Source organism: Ailuropoda melanoleuca, chromosome 7 (genome assembly GCF_002007445.2).
Source record: "Ailuropoda melanoleuca isolate Jingjing chromosome 7, ASM200744v2, whole genome shotgun sequence".
Taxonomy (NCBI): Eukaryota; Metazoa; Chordata; class Mammalia; order Carnivora; family Ursidae; genus Ailuropoda; species Ailuropoda melanoleuca.
Genome location: NC_048224.1, coordinates 40,341,826 through 40,360,544, shown reverse-complemented (window position 1 = coordinate 40,360,544; position 18,719 = coordinate 40,341,826). Strand labels below are relative to the sequence as shown.

Sequence of the window (18,719 nt, the reverse complement as noted above, 5' to 3'; positions counted from 1 at the left end):
ACACTGCAAATGAAACCATTGGATCTGGAGAATAGAAAACAGAAAAGTAGATGAGAATTTAGTTTATGGTAACAGTAGCATCCCAAAATGGTAGGGAAAAAAATGGACTAGTCATTAAATGATGTTGAGTTGAATGACTGTTTATTTGGGAAAATAATTACCTCATAACACACACAAAATTAAATTCAGAAGGGAGGAGTAAGTGAATGCCATTTTGTGATAGTTTTCTGTGAGACAGGAGCTGGGCACACGAGTCTGAAGTTTTCTTGAAATGTACAATCACAATTGGGTAAACGCAAATTTAAGAGGAGTTTTGAAAAAGTTTTATTATAACCGCTGATAGAATTATGGCATCATTCTCCAAATCATTACCCAAAAAATGGAAAAAGCAAACAACATTGCTTTAGGGGAAAAAAAGATTGTAAAAGAATAAACCTAAAACATAGGAACAAGATTAAATGTAACCGTGATGGCAGTGAAGGACCCTTTCTAAAGGTTACACCTTTGAGATTAGATATACAGGAAGGAGAACAAACACTTATTGGTTGCTAAATTAAACAGTATAAGAAATTAAGGTGCTAAAGTTAACGGACTCATCCACAGTCACCCAGTGCTTTAATAGATCATTCAAATTCAGGTTCTCTGTTTAATACTGTGAAAGATTTGCTAAGTTGTATTTTTGGAGGAATTTTGCCATTTCATCAAAGAAGTTGAATTTCCTATTCTGAAATATTATTTCTCCTTGCTCTGGTAGGAGGGCACTGGCAGCCTTCATCTCTAGATGACTCAGAAACTAAAACCACTGTGTCTGTTAATTTTGTCTCTTGAGCCTTATTGGAGCAATTTGAGGAGGCATCGTCACCAGCGGAAGATAAATCAATATTCTTCCTTCCTCTTTGATTCTTGAAATATGATATACTTGCTTTCCTTTCATTTTCTAGAGTTTCTGGAATACTAGATTCTTCTGGGTTTGTTTTGGTTTTGTTGTTGTTGTTGTTTGTTTGTTTTTCTAGTTATATCTGAATTGGAGGTGTGTGCCCTGATAACCTTCCCTTCAGCATTCTCCTTTGGAGCACTGTTGAAATAACTTTCTAGACCCAACATGGAGCTGCTCCTGGGGGCTCTTCAGCAAAAAAAATTTAGATAATGCTCATGTCCCTGTAAATGCTCCATTTGACAGAAATGCAGTTTATTCCGTCAGCCAATCCCCAAACGCCAAGCCAACTCTGGGCCTTCTTACCTGAAACAAGATTGTCTATGTGGCCCCAGCCAATTAGATATTTTTTATTTGTCTCTTCCTTGTTCTTTATGCTATAAAGTCTTTTTGCTTTTTGCCCCATTTTGCAGTTCTCCAAAAGGAGACTGGCTACTTGACGAAGTGTTAAAGCTTGTGCGTCTCACCTAAGTTGTCTTTTTAAAATCAATGTTTAACCACACTGAGAGAAATTGGTGAAGAAGGCCTGAGCCGGGAGGGTTCGAGAGAGTTGCTTTGGGTGCTTCTCCATTTTACTCCTTCTCTCAAAGTAAAAACAGCCCCAGTTGAAAAGATCCTATTGGTAGCAACCAGCGTCCTGTGGGACTGGGGCTTTAATTGAACTATCCCAGTGCGCCCAGGCAGGATGCCCTCTAACCCACCAGCATGCCATGCACCCACCCACCCCTGCCTCCAGAGAGGATGTGCCCGGGCCAGCACCCCAACAGGGCGGCACAGGGCCAAAGAAGGGGAGCGGTGGAGCCCTCAGGCAGCACCCACCTCCTTTATTTATTTTGGGTTTACTTTGCCCTTCTACAAGCCTCCTACGGTGAAACGTTGGGGCACTGATTTTTAGACTTCTTTCATAAAAAGAGAAGTATTTAAAACTACAAATTTTCTTCTAAACGCTGCCTTAGCTGCACCCCACAGATTTTGATATGATGCATCTTTATTGTCATTTAACTGACCTGAACATTTCCTAATTTTCTTGTGATTTCCTCTTTGACCCGGGCTCTGGCTGCCCGTTCCTTGCTCCCTTGGGCGCCTGTGCCAAGCCCTGGACTACTTCATTTAAGCCCACAGGGCCTTGAAACCGGTCCCACCTTCCTGCAATCCCGCCACCAAGTGCTCGGCCTCAGAGGCCCCTCGCCCGAGACAGAGGACCCGGTAAGTGGACACACTCGCACACGCGCTCACGTGCACACGTGCTCACGGGCACACCGCAGAGCTGATCGTAGGCCCTCCTGCTGTCCTGCTCTGGTGGCCTCAGTCTCCCTTGGGTTGAGCATGTTGTCCCTCTGCGTGTTCTTTTCTGGATCCCCATTTTCTTCCCGGCGCCCGCAGAGGTTTCTCGACTGGTCTCTTTGGACCACTTCCAGGGCTTGGCGAGGGCCCCGTGGGGAAGAGGGACGGAAAAGAGCGGGTGGGGGGCTAACCTCGCTCTCGAAGTCTGATGGACAACTAATTAGATCCCCTTAAGGTCGCGCCGGAAGGCGTGGCCTCACCCCCGCGTGCTTTGTCTCCGCCTAGCGGCTACCAGCCTCAACTGCAACCTCCCAGGGTCGTGCTTTTTTGCAACTGTCGATTGGCCCCGTGGAAAAAGATTTTGCCTCTCATTTTAACACGGAACCCCAGGGCCGTGGAGATTTCTGCTAGCGTGGCAGTGGATAGGGAGTCAGAATTTAGACTGTAGGGCATGTCAATTAGAATGGGAGAAAACAGATTAAATTCCCATCTCAAAAAGCCCATGAAAACATCAAGATAAAGAAAGGACAGAATAAAAATAAAAGTAGATATTAGTGCTGTGTAAAATAGAAAGGCAGTAGAACTAGCAAATAAGTTAGAATCCTCATTCTTTGGAAAAAATGGGGGAAAATTAGACAACCACTAGTTAATGTAATCGAGGCAAAGTGGGGAGGGAGAAGGAAACAAGAAGACATTAATGAAAAATTCAAGGGGACTGGACCTCAGAAGCACGGCTGGCAACCAAATTTGTGGGCCCCAGTGCAAAATGAAAAGTCAGGAATCCTTGTTCAAAAAAAAGAAGAAAAATGTGCCCTGAAAGGTACAACAATAAAATAGGGGTTTTTTTTACCCCTTCTCCGGTCTTCACTATTAATTATTAGCATAACTTATCCTCTTCATCTTCCTATAGTGCAATGTCGGCTTTAAATGCAATAAACAGCATTCAACACATATGTAGAATCACCAAAATTAAGCCAATTGGGTTTCGTAATTCATGTATGCACATGCGTTTCATTCTCCCAGGACAGCAGAAAAATGCCATACAAAACGAACTCACTTTTTACATCCTTTCTTGACATGTGCACGCTCCACCAACGTTCTCTCCCTCCAGCTTCCTGATGAGTGTACAGTAAGGACCACGAGAAAAGAAACTCCGTGTTATGCCACGTTTTCTTTCCTGTCTTTGTCATAATTTTCAGCCTCAGTAAATGCAGGGATGTATCTCTAATGAAAAAGGGTAAGATGTGGTTCCTTGGTACCGTTTGTATTTCTTACAACACCATTGCCTTCATGCTGAGATGGAAACGAGTTTCTCATTGGAACAGAAAGCTCAGCCTCTTTTTGGCCGTCAGCACCTGTACTTACAACACACTTAACCTTTCTTGAGTCTCACTGAGTTCCTTTCTACACACTGTGAGTCCACTGCAATTCCCTCTTCATGGGACTTGGGGAACATCATATCCAAATGAAAAGCGAGGAATGGCAGACATACATATTGTGCGAATATCCTCTGTCCATGCACCTGCTCCATTGTCCCAATGGGTTGCCCTCCCACAAAATGAGCCCTGCTCAGAAGCACGTGCACAGCCCGATACATCTGATCCATCTGTCGGTTTACAGATCAATCCCTGCTGCCCAAGTGCTGAGCAGAACATGCATCAACTACCCACTGAGCCAGGTGCACCACGGGGCTGGTGGCTGTGCGCCCACTCCCAGGGGGGTGAGTGTCCAGCGGGTCCAGGGCTACTTGCGGTCCGTAGAACATGAATATCAGGCTAGGCGCGCAGGCTTCCCGACAGGTGGCTACGCTGACGGCTTTACCTTATTTGGTCCCTCTCAGTATGACTTATACTGGAACTTTGTGGTGTAATGTTATTACACATCTTTTCTTCCAGAAACGTCCATTTTCCTTAGAGTTACTTACTGTTTTGTAGTTTTATTTTATGTATCTCTCCCTTATTCATTATGTGATAGAAATGTAATTTGCCTTTTAATTATTTCTTTTCTTCCTCCTCTTCCTTTTTATCTTCCTCCTCCTCCTCCTTCTTTTAAACTCGGAGACACAATCCTGGCGCTCTTCCCCCTCTCCAGTCAGGTACTTGCTCTTGTCTTAGAACGTTCCTTTCCCATTATCCGCAGGTCTCCCTTTGCTTCTCTTGTGTACCATCCCGTGTCCACATCTTTTTTTTCTTTACTTCCTTCCTCATTTTGTGACTCTCTTCCTCCAGAAACTTCCCGATCAAGGATTCATGGAAGTGAATATGTTCAATTTTTCATAGGTGAAACAGTGTTGATCCTATTCCTACATTTGACTGATAGTTTGGCTGGATTTTGTAAACCCTGGGTTAAAAATCACTTTCTTTCATGAGTTTGAAGTTATTTTGCCATCATTTTTGAGTTTCTAGTGTTTTTGTTAAGAATGCCATCTGATTTTGCATGTGACTTTTTGTTGTTGTTGTGAACTCTTAGGTTCTTTTCTTCTCCTCCAGTGTTCTCAAATTTAAGTTTGTGATGTTCCTTAATTTTGGATCTTTTCATTCACCGTCATATAAATCTACTGTGTCATTTTACATTCCACCAACAATGTATGAGAATTCTTCCAGGGTTTGCCGTTCTCATTAGTTTCTAGAGATATGTCACTGTAGTTTTAATTTTAAAATGTAAAGAAACAACCAAAATATCAAAATATCATTTAGATTTGCCTCCTCTCCCTGGCAAAAAAAAGTAGTAATATCCTTTCTTGGTTGAGGAATTTGGAAACCAGACTTTCTTTTTTTTTTTTTTTAAGATTTTATTTATTTATTTGACAGAGACAGCCAGCGAGAGAGGGAACACAAGCAGGGGGAGTGGGAGAGGAAGAAGCAGGCTCCTAGAGGAGGAGCCTGATGTGGGGCTCGATCCCAGAACGCTGGGATCATGCCCTGAGCCGAAGGCAGATGCTTAATGACTGCACCACCCAGGCGCCCCGGAAACCAGACTTTCATATAGTGTTGCTGAAAGTATAAGTCTGTGCAGGGTTTTTGGAGGGCCATTATCTATTCAGTAAATCTTCACTTACTATGCCAGGCACTGTCCTAAGCACTAAGTCAAATGGGGAATAAGAAGAAGTCTTGCCTTCATGAGAAAAACAGATGATAACATAAACATAAAATCTTATATATCATTGTCACCTGCTAAGAGGAAAGTAAATGGGGTGCCACAAAGTAAAGATTGGAGGTTGGCATACCTAGGTAGCAGGGTCCTAGAGGGCCCTGCAAGGAGGTGATATTTAAGCAATTTGATTCGTAACTAAAGGTAAAATGTGCTTACCTCNCTAAGCACTAAGTCAAATGGGGAATAAGAAGAAGTCTTGCCTTCATGAGAAAAACAGATGATAACATAAACACAAAATCTTATATATCATTGTCACCTGCTAAGAAGAAAGTAAATGGGGTGCCACAAAGTAAAGATTGGAGGTTGGCATACCTAGGTAGCAGGGTCCTAGAGGGCCCTGCAAGGTGATATTTAAGCAATTTGGATTCGTAACTAAAGGTAATGTGCTTACCTCTTGACCGAGAGATTCCTCCTGTTAGAAATCCAGATTACAGAAACACACACACAGATGTGCGACGGCGTTCACTAGTGCTCCTCTCGTCCTGCTGCGCTGCAGTCTAGCTCACAGTGCCAGTGTCATCTTTGAAAACTCAAGTCTAATCATGTCACTTCCCTGCTTAAAACCCTTCAATGAGTTGTACTTGAGATAAAATACAAACTCCTGTCTTTATAAAGCCCACTGTGGGCTGCCTGGGTGGCTCAGTCAGTTAAGCGCTTGCCTTCGGTTCAGGTCATGATCTCAGGGTCCTGGAATTAAGCCCCACATCAGGTACCCCGCTCGGTAGGGAGCCTGCTTCTCCCTCTGCCTACCACTCCACCTGCTTGTGCTCACGCTGTCTCTCTCTCTGACAAATCAATAAATAAAATATTTTTAAAAAACAAAATAAAGCCCAACATAATCTGGCCATTCCCTATTTCTAGCTTCACTTTATTTCATACCCTTTCCCCCCCTCTCTCCTTCTGATCCAGCCACCCTGGTCTGTTTTCTGTTCTTTACATAAGCTACAGCTTTGCACATACTGTTCCCTCTGCCTGAAAGCTCTCGCCTGATGCTTTCTGGGGTTGATACATTCCCATCCTTTGGGTCTCAGCTCAGGACTCACCTCCTAAGAATGGTCTTCGTGACTATATAGTGGCTTGTGTTCTGTCAGCTTGGTTACCCTGAGAACTGTATTTTCCAGCAATGCTTTCCCTGTGTAGTTCTAGTTGGACTTAGCCAAAAGAAGAGCGTGCAGGAAATTTGGAAGTGAAGCAATGGCCATGACTCTCTGAAGTCATTGTAGTCCGATGAGGTGATGGACAGACAGATGCAGCCGTGCCCAGTAGATTCCAGCTTGCACTTGATCTCCTTACCTTCAGCTTGCTGTGTCTGGCTCTTCTTTCCATGTCCTGCCCCTGCTGAGCAACAGCCTCAGGCTTACCCTGCAGCAAGGGTGACGGAGGCAATGCAGAAGTCCTCCCCTTTGGGCACCAGGAGGCTGAGGCTTGTGAACGCTGTTGAGTGCATCCTGTAAAAAAGAAAACCAGAGGGATCCTGAGTGCTTCTTTCCTCCAATACACACTGGGCAAGATGGCTGTGATGATTCCCATCTGGGGGAGAGAAAAGACTGGACACCCAGAAATGATCCAGTTTGAACCCTCTGGGGGAGACTGTATTAATATTTCTGTTATTTTCGATACATAATTATCTGCGGTCTTTGATTGTTTTCCTCTTTTAAGAAACATTAGTAAAATGTTTGTAAAAGTATTAAGCATTGTCTACTCAGTTCCCAGAATTGATTTATTTTGTCACTGGTGTGATTTAGTTTACTTACATATCTACAGAATTAAGATGGAAGTAGATCTTCTTTTCTTTTTTTTCTTTCTTTCTTTCTTTTTTTTTTTTTAAGATTTTTATTTATATATTGGACAGAGAGAGACACAGCAAGAGAGGGAACACCAACAGGGGGAGAGGGAGAAGTGGGCTTCACGCTAAGCAGAGAGCCTGATGGATGCGTGGCTCCATCCCAGGACCCTGGGATCATGACCTGAGCTGAAGGCAGATGCTTAACTGACTGAGCCACCCAGGCGCCCCTAGAAGTAGATCTTTTATTCCCACAGTGCTTTTGGCTCCTTCTTAGATATTAAACAAACAAACATGTTAAAAAAACAAAACAAAACAACACTCTGGCATGAAACATCCAAAGTAGGATTTTTGAAATGCCGCATAGCCAATGTCTTACCATTTCTTTATTCTTTATTTGTCACACTGAACTCCAGCTTTGTGCCAGGTGCTGTCCTGGGCATTGAGACACAGCAGGGAACAAGCACACAAAATCCCTATTCTCCAGAGTGTATATCCTATTCAGAGAGATAGACAATAAGCAAGCAACAAAATAAATATATAATAAAATTGCAGTGACTATGTGCTATGGAGGAAAATAAAGCAGGGCTAGATAGCGATTCTGGGGAGAACCAGCCTTGCAATGAGGTAGGAGAACGTGTTTTAGGCAGAAGGAGTAGCAATTGCTCAGGTCATGAGCCGGCAACAAGCTCGACGTGTTCAGGGAATAGCAGACCAGTGGAAGAGGGAGGGGACTCAGACATGAGGCTGGGCTTGGAGGGGTCAACAGATGGGGAGAACGGTAGAGTAAAGTGATCTCTTTACCGTTTTTATAAGTTTGCTCTGGAAGCTTTGTGGAAAATTGGTTAGGACTAGGGTTAAGTTGTGAATGGAAATCAACGAGATGAAGATGAGAGCCAAGAGCTTTTGCTAGATTTCTCAAATTTGTCAAAATAACAGACTTCCCAATTTTCAGACCGTAATGTGAACCAGTTCTGTAGTCCGCTGAGACTCTTCAGCTGATAGGTGCAAATTATATTTGTATGTATGCATATGACAAAAATAAGCAACCATTTAATACTCCCGACGGCAGAAACCTCACAGTGCACGCAGGACGAAAGGAAGCCGGCAAGAGGCTGTTCCAGCGGGTCGGGAGCACCAGCAATGGGGCGGGGGGACAGCGCAGTCCTCTGGATGACCACCAGGGGGCCACACTGTGCCTTGCTGCACTTCTGGCTCTTCCGGAATAATCTGGAAATTGCTGAAATGTTTGGAAACAAAAATACCTTCTTTAAGCAAAACAGGCCTTTGTAGTGCAGCTGTGATGGTCCATCCTTTGAAAACACACACACACACACACACCAGAGAAGCATCAATTTGGTGTCAGAAGGTGAGATTTGCCAAGCCCTAGAGAGATCATTCAATGCTTTCTAAAGGGGGCGCTATGGATGCGTTGATGAAACAGTTCCACCGCGGGGGACCAGCCTAGGTGTGGTAGAAGGGTTGGCAACCCTGGATCCTGGACACCAAATGTCAGTAGCACTTACCAGTCACTGTAAAAACCAAAAATGCCATACCCCCTCCCTCATTTCCAAAACCTCGCAGGACTAGTGCCCTCCATAGTTATGAACCACTGAATCTTTTCATTTTTGTCCTGGGGAAATTGAGGCCAGAGAAGAGAATGAACTTGCCTAAGTCACGAATGAGACATATATAACACAGTCAGCGAAGATTTATTGAAAACTTGCTATGCAGAGTCCAGGCGTTCTACTAGAACCTGGCTGGGGTGGGGGACCAAGGGGGAGGGGGAGGGTGGAGTTCACAAGAAATACCAAACGTGGTTTCTAACCTCAGAAGAGGAGAGGAAGAGAGTGCAAGGACTAATATTTTTTGGGAACCTATTGCATTCTAACACCTTCTAAACCTTTTCATGTTATCTTCGCAAAAGCTCTTTGAGGAAAGGGAAGCTCACAGGGGTTCATTGTAGTCAGAATTTGAATCCAGGTTTTTCTGACTCCAAAGTCACTATTATCTTTTCAATGGAAAGACGGTCCTCTGGGTAGCTTGGGGCCATATGCACATAAGTACTTGCTGAATTTTGATGAGTGGATCTGGAGGCAATAATCACTGGGATTCTTGGTTTTCTGACCTACAGGGAGCCCTCGTGCTGTGGTAGAAACTTGACATTAGAAATTGAATTTAAATTTAAAAAAAGGAACCCCCACCCCCACCCCAAAAAAGAAAAGAAGGTAAAGAGTTCTGCTTTTACCATTGCTTCTACCCTATGTGGAAAGAGAGCTATGGACTCTTTTGAGGAGACTCCTTATTTCTGGACACTAGGATGGTGTGCCAGACATAGAGATGTATTCCTCAGATTCTCCCTCCGAGAAAGGGCTCATGGCTGAGCTATGAGGAGTGCGGTTAGCTGACAGCCTCCACTGTTCCGATTTACCTCCGTTCTTGAGCTGAGGTACTGGTTTTCCTGAGGGGGCTCCAGCCAGTGACTGAACGCGACTGTGGTACAAGGTCCTATCCAATTTCCGCCTGACGCGGGACCCCTCCAGCGTTCTTCAGAGCTGCCCACTGGGCTGACGGAAACTTGTTGGACCTACACCGTCTTTTCCTAATCCTGCTGTAACCTTGCCTCCTCCTGTTTCCTTTCACAAATGTTACTCCCAGATAAGCCTTTTACACCCCAACTCTGTCTCAGTGTCTGCTTTCCAGAGGACCCAGCTGACACAGATGGTATGTTGTTAGCTCCAAGAAACCTTTCATCCGTAAAGGGAGTGGATATTTTAGAACTGGATTTGCGTTGGTACCAAGAGAATGTATAATCACCCTGGGTGCTAGGGACCAAGAAATACTTCCATTCTGGCGCATGAATTAAGTAAGCTTGTGTTTCTTCCTATTCTTCTTGGCACTGGCAACATCTTGGCTTATATAACATGGCTTGGATGTTCCCACTGGCGTTCTCAGTGAGTGATCTGTTCAATTAATTAAGAGTATGACTGAAGACAAGGTCACTAAGTCCATTTCCAGTCAGCCAATTCATTTCAATCGAGTTGCCTGGCTGTAAATGGATTGTTATCCACTCATATATGGATTCCATAAGCCCCTTACCCACATGCTGAGTCACGATGTAGGCCAGTCATTTCTCAACCACCTGGTAGACTGTCACCCTTCTCTTGGGTCACTTATAAAATGCCTTGTATTTGGTGTTGAGTGAGGAAGTCCTAATGTGTTGGTGACCAGGTTCTGAACTTGAAGCCATGAATGGAAGGGAAGAGTTTTTCCTTTTTGGTATAGAAGTATCTCCACATTCCTTATGAGAAGAACAATCTGTCCATATCACCCGTCCACCCATTCAGCTATCAGATATCTGTTTACTAAAGAGTTGTTACTTGCCCTTCATCCGGTCAGACCCCTGGCAGCTACACCCACGGGTTCCACATTTCTGAGAAATCGACATGCGGCTTCTTCAGTCATAACTACCCGGCAGGTGCCTCTGAGGGTCTAAAGCATTTGTCCTTCATGTCAGAAACATCAAGCTTTGATCTTCGACAAGTGAAGTGGTAAGAGTAGGGGCTCTGGGGTCAGACAGTCTTGGGTTCAAATATGGCTTCTCCCACAGACTGGCTGTGTGGTCTTGGTCGGTTTACTTAACCTCTCTGAATCTTAGTTCCTACCTCTGCAAAACAGGATAATCCCTATCATATAAAGCTCTTATGAGGATTATAGGAAAGGATATTTGTAAAGCAGTTATCTAATACTGAGTTCTTACTCTATTTCTGACATTAAATATTTTTTTAATGTATCGGGCCCTTGGACAAATGATATTTGTACTGCCGTATCCTCATTACAGCTATTTGCCTTGGTAAGTGGATTCTGGCACAATCCCATCCTTGAACAAATGTGACTTTGAACAAGACCTTCTTTCTTTGGTTACCAGATTGTTCCTAAGTTTGATGAAGCCTAAAAGCCTTAAATATAAAATTTGCTGAAGCAACTTGACTGTAATATAGCAGTTTGGATTCAGGTTTCATGTTTGAAATGTGACTATATGATTGAATATTAGCTCTCTGGTCGTAAAAGATTGGTAGATATTTGGGGCCTAAACAGTTCAGCCCTGGAACGACAGGCTACCCTTAACAAGAATCAGGACCCTACTCAGCTGATCTCATAAAAGGGAAGGTGCAAAGACTAGCTCCCCAATACAGCAGCAGAGGCCACAATCATGGGATTGTGCCAGAACCCATAATGTAAAATATCATTTTATTTTTAATAATATATATTACATAAATATGTATGTAAAACATATATGTATGTGTGTTTGTTTATATATTTATTTATTTTACAAGTATTTTCTCCCAAATTGTCTCTTTCATTCTTTTGTGACTTTTGAAGAACAAAACTGTTTAATTTTGATGATATCCTATTTAGGAAATTGCTCTCTTATGACTCATACTTTGTATTATATCTAGAAAATCTTTGCCTAACGTAGGGTCACAGAGATTTTCTCCTCTATTCTCTTTGAAAAGTTTTGAAGTTTTAGGTTTTCAGTTTATGTCTATGATCCATTTTGAGTTAATTTTTGTATACGATGTAAGGATTGAAATTCATCTCACCACGTGGATAGCCAATTTTTCTAGCATCAGTTGTTGAAACTATCATACCCTTTGTCAAAAATCGGTCATTCGTGTATGTGTTGATCATGCTAATATGACATGGTCTTTATTATTAGCTTTATTTAAAAATCTTGAAATAGAATAATGTTAATTTTCCAGCTTGTTCATCATTTTCAAATTTGTCTTGGCTATTCTAGAACCTTTGAATTTTCATATAAATTTAAAAATTTTGAAATCTATTTGCCAATTTCTAGCAAAAAGTGCCTACTGGGATGTTGATTTTGGTTAATCAAATGGAGGGAATAAAATACACAGCCTTTGCCACCAAGTCAAGGTCAGTTCTTTCATCTAAGGGCAGGAAGACCCATAGCCCATAATGGCTAAAGTTATATAGACCTCAAAATACCAGTGCCTAGATACTGGTTGAGCAGATATAAGGAATGGTTCACAGGGTCTGGAGGGACTTTTTTTTTTTTTAAGATTTATTTATTTATTTGAGAGAGAGTGCACACACAGCAGGAGAGGGAGGGAGAAGGAGAGAGAATTTCAAGCAGACTCTGCACTGAGGGCAGAGCCCGACACAGGGCTTGATCCCAGGACCCTGACATCATGACCTGAGCCAAAATCAAGAATGGGACGCTTAACCAACTGAGCCACCCAGGTGTTCCTGGAGTGACTCTTTAAAGCTGCAAATAGAATGCTACAATTCCTGGGTTCACTGCCTTGTGCCCAGCTCCTTCCATGACACCCACCTCTTTCTGTTTGGGGGGTGGTGCAGAAAGGGACAAGACACAAGGCAGAAATGAACCACAGCTTTTAACAAGCCCCAGCTGGGGGCACGGGATCTTACTTACCTGCAATGCTCTTCCCACATGCCCTCCACATCTTTATACACTCCCTGACTTTCAAGACCTATACCAAGTCCCACCTTCTCCAGGAATAATTCTCTGACCACTACGTGCCAGACATTATGCCGAGGGTTCTACGCACACCCTCAGTGAATTCCCTACAGTAATCTATGAGGCACATACAGTTATCCCCATTTAAAGGAAACTAAGGCTCGGAGAAGTTAACTCTGTCCTCATGGCTTCAAAATGGCAGAGATAAGAAGGAAGCCCAGATCTACATTAACTCCAAAGCCATGTTCTTAAGCCCTTTCTATGGATTCCACCTCCCAGTGTCACCCCTTTTCTGACCTACAATGGTTTGGACTTAGTCCCACTCAGTTGGGTTATTTCATATACTTGTAGAATAAAGTTTTCATTGAGTAGATGAAGCATTTCCCCAACTCCATTGAAGGTTACTTGAAGGAAGAGATGACATTTTGTACTTCTCCATCTCTCTTACGAGGCCTGTGGTATAGTGAAATATACACAAGGATTAAATACTTTGTCCATTCATTGTGGGGGGAAGGGGAAACCACAGTGGTTCAGAGGATAAGGAAAAGAAATTAAAATATACTGAATATCAGAAACCATATTTCATTATTTTATTCAATCNTTCTCCATCTCTCTTACGAGGCCTGTGGTATAGTGAAATATACACAAGGATTAAATACTTTGTCCATTCATTGTGGGGGGAAGGGGAAACCACAGTGGTTCAGAGAATAAGGAAAAGAAATTAAAATATACTGAATATCAGAAACCATATTTCATTATTTTATTCAATCCTATTTTGATCAACTCTATTTTAANCCCATAACGCCGGGATCACGCCCTGAGCCGAAGGCAGACGCTCAACCGCTGTGCCACCCAGGCGCCCCAATCCTATTTTGATCAACTCTATTTTACTGTTTTGTGAAAGGTGCTATCATCTTTGGTAGAGACAGTTTCTTTGCTTCTGAAATTAATAACAATGGAGTGGCATGCCCAATTCTGCACACCACATAAGTGGTGGAATACAGGTCTGCTGCACACTCCATGTCCCAGTTATAGTCCATTCCCGCCACACATATTTGCCTTTTTGATTCCGAGCCAGATCCACAGTTAAATCTGGTTCCAAAAGGCAGCTCTTTTTTTTCCCACTATCTCTTGCGTATGTGTTTTGAGAAATCTAAGGCCACCAGGTAGACCTAAAAGAGAGGAGATTGCCAAGTTTCAAAAGGGCAGAACAATCCTTGGCCTCACACCAGTGAATGACAGACCATTTCATGGAGTGGGAGGAGAAAAGGTGGTGTCCCCTGGATGAAAAAACTAGACCCGGACCAGATATAAAAACAGAGGATTGGAGAGTGGAGCCACCATCAGGAAGAGACTCCGTCTCAGTGACTGTGGGGAAGACGGTGCCATACCCTGCCAAGATGAAGCTGCTGGTGCTGTGTTTGGGGCTGATTCTAGTCTGTGCCCATGAGGAAGGAAACGATGTGAGAAGAAACTTCGATGTTTCAAAGGTAGAGTCAGTAAAGTGTAGTAACTTCGGACCTTGGGGGTGGTTTGGAGGATTCTGAGGCAACATGGCCCTACCGGAGGACAGGGGTTCCTTTGACATACTAGACAAAGGGGTGGTTTCAGACTTTCCACTTAGAGCAGTTGTCCCATGTGAAAAGACGACAGTGTTTGGGGTCCTCTGTTCTCCTTGGAGGGGCAGTGGAAAGAGCCCTAGATGTGGTGCTAATTGACCTGAGGTCTAATTCCACGTTCATGTCACCATTATGAGTCCCGGCCCACAAGCCAGGGTTCATGGAGACACGTGATCCTGTGGTGTTCCCTTTCTTCTTTTCTCACCCAATCATTTTACTGATTTATTGCAGATTTCAGGATATTGGTATTCTGTTCTCTTGGCCTCCGATGTCAGGGAAAAGACAGAAGAAAACAGTAGCATGAGGGTTTTTGTGAATCACATTGAAGTCCTGAGCAACTCTTCTCTGCTCTTTAACATGCATATAAAGTAAGTGTGGCCTTTTTCACTTGGGAAAGGAAACACGAGAGTCTGAATAGGGTGTTAGAACTCTGTGTGCGAGCGCACGCACATGCACACAGGTGCACACATACACCCTGGGTCTGTATTCAAAATCAGAGCCCGTTATCTGACACTGATTCAGGACCTGGAGAACCTGGGCCTTTTCTAGATTCAGGGATAAGAATCATGACAGAAATAAACTAAAACAGGAGTAGAGGAGGTGAGGGGTGGAGGGTTTCAGAATCATAAGGAGTGTGGCATAGGTTTGGAGCACAGGATTTGGAATTGGCAGCCTCTCTCTCTCTTGAACCTCTCTCTTACTAGCTGTATGACCAAGAAACTTCATTTCTTTCCACCCCAGTTTTCCCTTGGGTAAAGAGGATGATAATAATTCCCTCGTGGTGTTTTGCAAGGACCGCGTGAGGTGATGTTTGTAGAGCACTTATCTGAGAGGTTGGCCCCTGGTGAGACCTCGGCTAATTATCTAGCCAGGTGGTTGTAGTAATAGTGGGAAATAGTGGCAGAAGAACAGTGATAGAAGTCATTGACTCATTCTTAAAGTATCACCTAAAGTGAAATAATGTAAATAAAAGCTCTTTGGAAACTGCACCCCCAAAGCGTTCAACAGTTAAGTGGAATAGAAACTCATAGGTAGAGTGTGAGAGAGCCTAGCCCGTCAATATCTCTGGGACATCAGCTTATTCTGTTTTACAGAGTGGATGGAAAGTGTACTGAAATTGCTCTGGTTTCTGACAAAACAGAAAAGGATGGTGAATATAGTGTTGAGTGTAAGTATATGAAAAAGCCTTTCTAAATTTGACTTCCAACTCCAAGAATTTACTAAACTCCAATATCTTCAGGATCTTGACCGATTCCTGAGCAGTGTTTATGCACATGATATAATGGGGGCCATCTAATAGATAATATCCTGAATCTGGAAGAATCTTGGGTATAAAAGCCAATGCCTGGCACATAATGCCATCAGATAAAGAAGGCAGTTTGGTTATAGGTACCTCCAGCAAGGAAAGGAAATTCGCAGAAAAACAAGTGGCAGGGCAGCTTCCAATTCCCCGCGCACTTTCTGATGATGTCTGGTGGGCCGTTGCCACAGCACATGGCTCAGGATACAGCCCTGGGTATGGATGCCAGTGGGGCTTGTAGAGAGGACAGAGACACATAGTTGGCAAAGTTGGTCAAGGGAGGTAGATGAGTCTCAGGGAGGGTGATAGAGCATAAGTTGCCGCTATGGCTGAATTTTTCTACCACTTGTAGTCATTGTACCAGTATCCCTTGGGATGTTGCCTCACAAAGCCCCGGGAGATGTAAATGAAGGCATTAGATAGCGCGCTCTATCTCTTCCACCATATGCACTTGAATCTGTTTTGTGGGTGAGACTAAGGGTTTCCCTTGCTTCCTGTGGACCAAACAAGCTCTGAGCTGTTTTCTGTTTCCTCCACAGATGATGGATACAATGTATTTAGGATAGTTGAAACAGACTACACTGACTACATTATATTTCATCTTGTGAATTTCAAGGAGAAGGACTCATTTCAAATGATGGAGCTCTCTGGTAGAGTATTTTCACTCTGACACTCATCTTGGGGTGGGGAGGGGGAGAAAGGAAGGTGAGCCTGGAGACAAAGTGGTCCTCCCAATTTTATCCTGGAATGTCTCTGCTCCCCTGAAGACAGATGCTCACATTTGGTAATCCCTCAAGCTCAGTGATGGGAAAATGGTAACCTCTCTCATGGTGCCAGAACATATCCTTAAGATGTAAAATTCAAGACAGGTTATAACCCATCCCCAAGACTTCCACCTAAGCACCCAATCAGTGCTGTTCATTTCCCCATCCATCTGGAGCTGCCCCCTCACGAGCCTCAGTGACATACTCAAGATACAATAGTTCCTGTCACTCTCCCCACAGCCCGAGAACCAGACACGAGTGAAGAAGTCAGGAAAAGGTTTGTGGAATATTGCCAAAAACATGGAATTGTTAAGGAAAACATCTTCGACCTGACAGAAGTTGGTAAGTTCAGCTGTTTTTGGTTATGCCTTCCTAAATTCCCATGTTACTGAAGGGAAAAAACCAAGAGAAGGCAATGCCCCCAATTGATTTGTTTCCTTTGTCTTACCCTGGGGAGTAAACTGGGGGTGGTGTTTGCATATGCTTTGTCTCTACAGATCGCTGTCTCCAGGCCCGGGGGAGTGAAAAGGCCTAGGACTCCAGGTTGGTGATCTCTGGTGGAGACGGTGGCCCAGGGATGAGTGCCTTCCAGAAGCATTAGGGGTTTGTGTCCAAAGATGACAATGAGGGTCGCCTGGGTGGCACAGCGGTTAGGCGTCTGCCTTCAGCTCAGGGCGTGATCCCGGCGTTCCGGGATCGAGCCCTGCATCGGGCTCCTCCGCTATGAGCCTGCTTCTTCCTCTCCCACTCCCCCTGCTTGTGTTCCCTCTCTCGCTGGCTGTCTCTCTCTCTGTCAAATAAATAAAATCTAAAAAAAAAACCAAAAAACAAAAACCAAAGATGACAATGAAAATAATTTGGTAGGAAGCTTTGTGGGGAGAGCTTGAGATGTGGAGTTGGAGGAGCTGGGTTCAGGACTCATTCCTATCATGTGCTTTTGAACAGATGACCTAAGCAATTACAAGGGGAACAATGATGTCTACCCTACTGAGTTACTGTGTGGACATGATGTTGGTGAAAGGCCTCAGTAATTGATGACGTGCTAAAAATCGTTAAGACTTAAACATTTGAAATAGGGTAAGAGTAACAGGGTGTGAGTTTCATACTCATTATTCATACACATAGCCATTTCTGTGTTCATGGTCTATCTTCCACGCCCAGAAGGCCATCTCACCCTCCAATTTATGGCAAACATTTCTTCCTTTGATCTCCACACGTCCTTAACTTCTCATCTGGAAATAGCACTGTCTGAATGTCCACTGTCCTCTAAGCTGGAAAATAGACTCTGACTTTTCTCATCGTTTTCCTATCTTAGATTTATTGTAGAGCTTCATTCAGATAATGTGGCTTGCATAAAGTAAGCATTTAATAAAAGGTAGCTATGGCTTTGCCATTGTCTCTCCATTTATCAAAAACTCTTCAAAACTTCTAGTGCTGAAGATGGCAGAAAGAAGCCTTGTATCCCTCATTGCTTCCTTTCTTTTTGTCATAGATTCAGTTTGGGGAATATTAAGATGAGATCAGCAACAGGAAAAAAAAAAAGGCATTTACTCATTGCCCTCCCTCCCCTATTTTGGCAAATAACATAGGTTAGAATACAGGTTGACATCTCCTTTCTCACCATTTGTCTCTATAATAGAAATTCTTTTTGTTCTCAATTCAATCCAAGAAGTGCGTAATACATTTCTGTGTTCTCTTTTTCATCTGCTGATTTAGGGCTGAGTGAATGCTTCCTCATCTGGGCTCCAGGATCTTCCCTTCCATGGTCCCCACGCCATCTAGTAACAAGTTCTGTGACCTGATTTCCATCATTATCACTTGTGAAAGCATTATCTCTGTCTGGGTTTTCAGGATCTTCCCTAATTATCTAGGAAAACTCAACGACCAACCAAGAATTAAAGATTTTCTCCTAACTCCAACTCCCTTTGCCATACCCAGGAGAACTCTACCATGAATAAGACCTTCCTCTACTTGGTCAATAAATCATTAGCCTTGCAGTCCTGTGGTTTGTCTTTGTGTATATGAGCAATGTGGGGCTGACAACAATTGAATGGGGGGGGGGACCTCCTTGGTTCTGAACCCATAATCCTTCTCTAGCTTCTCAGAATCGTCCCTGAGTTTCTCCCTCCTCTGCCGTAACTCTCTGTCCCTGTGAGCGCTGCTTGCCCTTTGACTTGCCTATTTCTTAGTGACCTGTTAAGACAAACCTGCCCAGAGTTTGCCCCATGCTAGAATTCTCTTTTTCAGTGGAGTGCTGAGAGACAGATGCCGCAGAGCCTGGTACTGGCTCAACAGGGTTCAGGACCTGTCCCCTTTTTTCAGCTTCTCCATGTCATTCATCCTCGGAGATGGTGGGTGTCCTCCCATTCTCTTGGAAAA

At 43.6% G+C, this 18,719-nt stretch overlaps 1 protein-coding gene across 1 annotated transcript in view; it reads left to right on the top strand.

Moving 5' to 3' along the window:
* Nucleotides 1-18,319, top strand: part of LOC100473722 (allergen Fel d 4) — a 32,228-nt gene extending 13,909 nt beyond the window's left edge. The window contains exons 3-10 of the mRNA XM_019806630.2: nucleotides 10,554-10,705; nucleotides 13,807-14,147; nucleotides 14,508-14,644; nucleotides 15,371-15,444; nucleotides 16,116-16,226; nucleotides 16,581-16,682; nucleotides 16,838-16,883; nucleotides 18,057-18,319. Coding sequence (XP_019662189.2) covers nucleotides 13,893-14,147; nucleotides 14,508-14,644; nucleotides 15,371-15,444; nucleotides 16,116-16,226; nucleotides 16,581-16,682; nucleotides 16,838-16,875 — 717 coding nt within the window. The 5' untranslated portion in view covers nucleotides 10,554-10,705; nucleotides 13,807-13,892 and the 3' untranslated portion in view covers nucleotides 16,876-16,883; nucleotides 18,057-18,319. The remainder of the gene's footprint in view (nucleotides 1-10,553; nucleotides 10,706-13,806; nucleotides 14,148-14,507; nucleotides 14,645-15,370; nucleotides 15,445-16,115; nucleotides 16,227-16,580; nucleotides 16,683-16,837; nucleotides 16,884-18,056) is intronic.
* The last annotated feature ends 400 nt before the right edge of the window (nucleotides 18,320-18,719 follow it).